Raw genomic sequence first — 5,920 nt, forward strand, 5'->3', positions numbered from 1 at the left:
TTTTTTTTTAATGCTTCCACCCCACCCCACCCCACCTTGGGTCGCTTCCAACCTCTGTCTGTCAAGATTCAGCCCTGTCAGGATAGAAATGGAATCAGCAGGAATGGCACAATCCAGCAGAAACCACCAGCCCTCTGCTGCCAAATCAGCATGAGTCAGCAGCAGCCACCAGGACCAGCCAGGAAGCCAGGAGCAATTCTCCACTGTGCTTCTTCTCTCAACGAACTAAAGATCAACAAAGATGAAAACTAGAGACCAACCAAGTGTTGCAAAGCTAGCTAAGCAAGTGTGCCACCACTGTCCGTTGAGTCCTATGTATACTCTCTCCGAACATCACGTGTCCTCCCACAGGTCTTGCTTCGGCAAAACGCTATGTGAAGTGGCCTCACCACAGGAGTCTGTATCAGCCAAACACCATGTGAGTTTGTATCACCTGACATATCCAGAAATTTCCACTTCAAAAGTGGCTGCCTAAAGAAGACACACCACCAGTTGAAATGGCAATGTGGGTGGGGGGAAATGTCACAAGGCCTCACCCCCAGATGAAATTAAAGCCTATTGAGAGAATCTGTCTTTTCCAGGGGTTATCCAGTTATTTATCCAATCTTGAGTGGTCAGCTTTAAACACGTATGGTGGGGGAGGGTATGGAACAGCAATAATTAAAGAAAAAGAAACTCATGAATTTGAAATGAGGTGGAGGGACGTGGAGGTAATTGTGGATGGAAAGGGTATGTAATAAAAATGATGTAAATACAACATTTGTGGGTGAAATTCTAAAAAATAAAATAAAACATTTTTAAGTCATACAGATATGTTATGTTGTAATACATTAGGTTAGTAGTCTGGGTGGGCTGAACACCCTGCATTGCCCAAGGGCAAAATGAAGGCATGGCAGTGCTGATCTGCAGTACCTGTGAAGAACCTCTTCTGCCTCTTCAACCTCTCCTGGGCTCCTGGCAGAGCTCAGTACTAAGAAGCGAGTTTTCTGTTTCTCTGCTTCCTGTTGGCTGGTGCTCTCTGCTTCTAGAAGCTGGCCACAATCCCTGCCTCATGGCCTCCTCATCAAGAGCACCAGCCTTGAGAGGCAGGGGTGATAGTAAATCTCCCTTGTGCTTATATTATCCCTGTCCTCCCATTTGCCTGGCCTTTTCTGTGTCTAGCTGTAGAGTGCTTGCACCTTTACAGGTCCATCTGACTGTGCTGGTCCCCATGGATAATCTAGGATACTCTTCTCTTCTAATATGAAGTAGATCTGTCCAGAGGCCCCGGAATTACAAGTGGGAGCTTGTTGCTACCCCAGGAATGTAGTACACTTCTTGGCACAAGTTAAGAAATATGTCAAATTTGACATTGTTGTTCTTTCTTAACATATCACCCCAAGGATAGTTGCCAGAGAACAGGGATGTGGTTTTTTTTGTTTTGTTTTGTTTTGTTTTGTTTTGTTTTGTTTTGTTTTGTTTTGTTTTTAAGGAGGCACAGTATTATAGGCTTGGTTCTAGGGATTTCTTCTTGTTTACAGTTAATATGTAAATTTCCTGGATAACTTCTCTTGAGCCTTGATTTCACTCTAGGTAAGAGTGTACGGGTTGAGATGCTTCATCAGGAGAAAAAGAACTGTCAACCTCTCCTGAGCCACAGGGTCACCCCGCCCCCGTGATGGTCATCTGCTTCTGAGGGAGTCAGATTTCCCGAAAATTTGGGATATTTTTTTTTAAACATGAAGGTATGGTGAGCTGCCAATGACAACAGCTATTTATACAGACATGAAAAATGAGCATTTCTGTTAGATGCTCTCCTGGAAAGAGGGTTCACTTATCTCCTTTTATCATTTTCTGAATAAGATCTCTCACCCGAAAAGTTCTCTGCTTCTTTCACAAATATTTCCAAAAGAGCAAGAGGCATGTAACATCTTCCATCATGAATGAACAACCAAAAACTCCCCTCAAAGCCCATCATCTGGTTGAGGAGCACCGCCATGCCGTCTATCTTATCATAATGTTGTGTGTGATATTCGAGAGGCTAAAAATGCTTTCTGATCATTCTTCCCAGCGCTGCCTTCACCTCCTTGTTCTTCAGGCTGTAGATGAGGGGGTTCAGCATGGGGGTGATGACGCTGTACTGCAGAGAGAAGACCTTCTCCAGGGGGGACCCTGAAGCCGGTAAGAGATAACTGATAAACCCCGAGCCATAGAACAAGATGACGGTAGTGAGATGGGACAAACAGGTGGAGAAGGCCTTGCTTCTCCCCGTGCTGGAGCTGACCCTCAGGACAGTGGTGACAATGCGGCCATAAGAGCAAACAATCATGACAAGCGTTCCAAAGAAATGCACGACGGAGGAGCAGAGCAGGAGTGTGAAGTTGGCGGCGGTGTCAGAGCAAGACAGAGGGAAGAGAGAAGACAGCTCACAGCTGAAGTGAGAAATCGTTTGGTCCTCACAGAAATCTAAACTGACAGCCGGGAGGGTATTGAGGAGAGCATCCACAACAGCCAGACACCAGGAGAGCCACACCAGCCCCACACAGAGCTGGCTACTCATCACCTGGCTGTAGAGCAAAGGGGAACCGATGGCAACGTAGCGGTCATAGGCCATCGCTGCAAGCAGACAGGCCTCGGTGCCGCCGGTGGCGAAGACGAAGAAGGCCTGAGCCAAGCAGCTTTCAACCAAGATGGTTTTCTCCTCAGAGAGTAGATTCTCGAGCATCTTGGGCGCCGTGACAGAGGAGTGACAGAGATCCAGGAAGGACAGCTGTCTCAGGAAGAAGTACATAGGTGTGTGGAGGTGGGAATCGGCCACAATCACAAGCAACATCAGGGAGTTCCCCACCACGGTGAGGAGGTAAACCAGAAGGAACAGGACAAAGAGTGCAGGTTGAATGTGGGGGTCGGTGGATAGTCCTAGAAGAACAAACTCATGGACAGCGCTGTGGTTCCTCATGGCTGCAGAGAAAAATACGAAACAAAAACAAAAGATAAGATCCGTCATTAAAGACCCTTAATGCACCTTAGCTACCCCAGCTCATACTCCTACTCACCATAAACCTCTGCTCAGCTACTTAAAAATGAACTCCCTGGCCGGGACTAAGACCATTAACATTATAAATCCACAATGCTATCTTTTATTGCGATGCCTTTCTCTGAGCTCAGTTGCGGCTGAGAGTATGAGAAATGTTTCCTGTCAGAGATAGAGAAAAAGCCCAAGGGTGGGTGGGTTACAGGGGAGATGAAGAGCTGAGACAGGGATTTAAGCAGGTGCAGAGACGCTGAGTGTGTTCTACAAACAATAGAAGAAAAAGTCAAGAGCACTGGACCAAGCACCAGAAAGCCAATCCTTACTTACTTCACTGCTTCCGTTTAACTTTAAATGCGACCTTTGTGTGTGTGTGTGTGTGTGTGTGTGTGTGTGTGTGTGTGTGCATTTTAACATGTCCACTTGCCTGCCAGAAATAAGAAACTCTATGAAATTAAGGTGCTTGGGAGTTTTCTTCTTTGAAATATACCCAATTGCTTAGTGTTTAGTGCCATAGTATTATTTAATTTTCAAACGTGTGCATATAATAATGAACTCTTAGAACAGCAGTCTAGATGTCTAATGCCTAGGGAGTAGGTGGACTTTTACAGGCAATTCTTTGCCTACATTGAGGCATGAGGTGCTGATCTCTGTTTGAAACGTGTTCCTGTTAGAAGCCCATTCTGACACCCACCCATCTGATAGACGTGCAGTGGCATAGCACGTGTGGGCTTTGTCAGTTCCTCAGGGGAACCTAACCTGTCTTCTCACAGCTGTGTGCCTCGTGCCATGCCAGCCTGAGTCACAAAAGAGTTGTCCGATCATCTTGCCTTCTCTCTCTTCTAAGTCAGCCTTAATTCACCCAGTTCTTCTGTGAAAACTGTGGTGACTCCTGTGTCACAGGTAGAGAGCACCTAAGCTTCCCAGGTTTGGAGAGAAACAAAACCCAACCAGCCTGACGCCTCAGCAGGTCCACCCTGGATAATGGTGCTACCTTGAGAGCAACATTTTAAGGGAGCAAATTGCTGAAAGCTAACATTTTATAGACTTAGCATTGGTAATATGAAACGGTAAATCAGAGACTGTATCTGGACATGTATTTTACTACTTTGAGAAGAAGAGAGAATTCATCCTCTTTCTCTCTTTAGATATGGAGGTGGTCAATGTCCACCCTCAGATCTTCCCATCCCACCTCAGAGGAAAGCAACGGAGGAGAGACCTCGGCTGAAGGGTCACAGCGGCCACAGAGGCTTGTGCCGTGCCATTCCAGAGCCAACACAAGTCAAATGTCCCTTTTCCTCTAAGCACGCCCAAGTGGCTGCCAAGATTCCAGGAGCTATAGAGAGATTCCAAACTTCCTTTTTTCTTTACAAGAAATTAAACCTTATTCATGCAATTCAGATGGCTACACAAAAGAGTCTTCGTGTCCAAAAAGGAAAAATAAAAACCATTGCTTCATGACACTGGGATTGAAGGGGAAGAGAGGACTCTAGTGTCACATGCCAGGAGAGCAAAGTGAGCAAAGGAAAGAAGGACTGCGCTGGTGACCATGGAGAGCGCCAGCTTCACACGTGAACCTCAGATAGACTCACCAGTGTAATGTAAGTCACTTCATTCTGCAGGCTTCTCCCTCGAAGCCATTTAGAGACCCTCAGGGGAAAAGCCTTTTTAAAACAAAATGAAAGTTTCCACTTTGGCTGTGCCTGATGCTTGAAATTCCACCCATCATTGATTTGTGCAACTTTGATGTAACAAACTGAAGACAAATAATTACGGGATACAACACGAAAGGCTTTTCCTTTCCAAGCAATACAATTTGGGGAGGGGGGGTGATGTTAATTGACTCTTGCTCAAGAGAAAAGGCTCCTTGAGAGCTGCTCATCTCAAAACCAGACAAAAGGTAACACACACAATAGCCGATCCTCCATGGTTCTCCTTTATAGAATAAAATTAGAGAGAGAGAGAGAGAGAGAGAGAGAGAGAGAGAGAAGACACAATGGCAACAGGGAGAGAGGCAGAGAGGACAGCCCAATCTATGTAACTATGTAACGGCAGTGTGAGCATCTACACTGTAGACTCAACATCACATAAATTAGAACAAAGCAAAACCTCACTAGATTTCCGAACCACAGCTACCCCTGCTACACAATCAACTGACAAAGATCGGATCTCCACTGGCTGGGGAGCAAGTTGAGCCCACCACACAGCAGCTGACGTCATCTTACAGAGGGCCCATTCCTGCGGGCCAAGAGGAACACCAACAGCCAAGCACACTGCCCCTCACCTGTGACCTCTTAGTGCTTACTATCCACCCTACCACTGCAGACTGTCTAATAATGGGGCTGCACACAGCAAGGGGCAAGAAAGGATACCACACCTCTGTGGGGACATGATGAGAAAGAAAGTAGGCAGCTACCTGCAAACCAAGGAAAATGGCCTCCAGGGAAAGCAAACTCACTTTCACCTTGACCTTGGACTGCTAGCTTCACCAGAAATACAATAGAATTTTCTGCTATTAAGACAGTAATTCTGCATCAGAGTTGCTTAGAGCTGAGACGCCATCCTAAGACAACATAGTACGACTACCTGACTACCTGTACTTGAAAAAGCTTCCCATCCCATCTGTTACAAAGTAAGGCCAGCAAGAAGTCTCAGCAGGTAAAGGTACTCGCTACCAAGCCTGATGACCTGAGTTCGATCATGGGGGACAATGTGCCCCACCCCCATGGTGGAAGAAGAGAACTGATCCCCACGTGCTGTCTTCTGAGCACCACGAGTGTGCTGTGGCACACGTCTGCCCACACGCATGTGCAAACACGCATACTCAGTATTAGATACCATTTGAGTTATTGATAATTATCTTAGGGCAGCAGTGAGGCTGAGGTAATGCAAGAGAACTGGCTTGTTTGT

General features: G+C 46.2%; 1 protein-coding gene across 1 annotated transcript; it reads right to left on the minus strand.

Moving 5' to 3' along the window:
- Nucleotides 1-2,020: 2,020 nt before the first annotated feature.
- Nucleotides 2,021-2,938, minus strand: Olfr284 (olfactory receptor 284). The gene has a single exon (NM_146281.1). The coding sequence runs from the start codon at nt 2,936-2,938 to the stop codon at nt 2,021-2,023; it is 918 nt and encodes a 305-aa protein (NP_666393.1).
- Between the last annotated feature and the right edge of the window lie 2,982 nt (nt 2,939-5,920).

This window comes from Mus musculus, chromosome 15 (assembly GCF_000001635.26).
Source record: "Mus musculus strain C57BL/6J chromosome 15, GRCm38.p6 C57BL/6J".
In the NCBI taxonomy this organism is placed as follows: Eukaryota; Metazoa; Chordata; class Mammalia; order Rodentia; family Muridae; genus Mus; species Mus musculus.

Excerpts from the sequence above, each read along its gene's own strand:
- Olfr284 (NM_146281.1), bottom strand. The coding sequence starts at position 2,938 with ATGAGGAACCACAGCGCTGTCCATGAGTTTGTTCTTCTAGGACTATCC.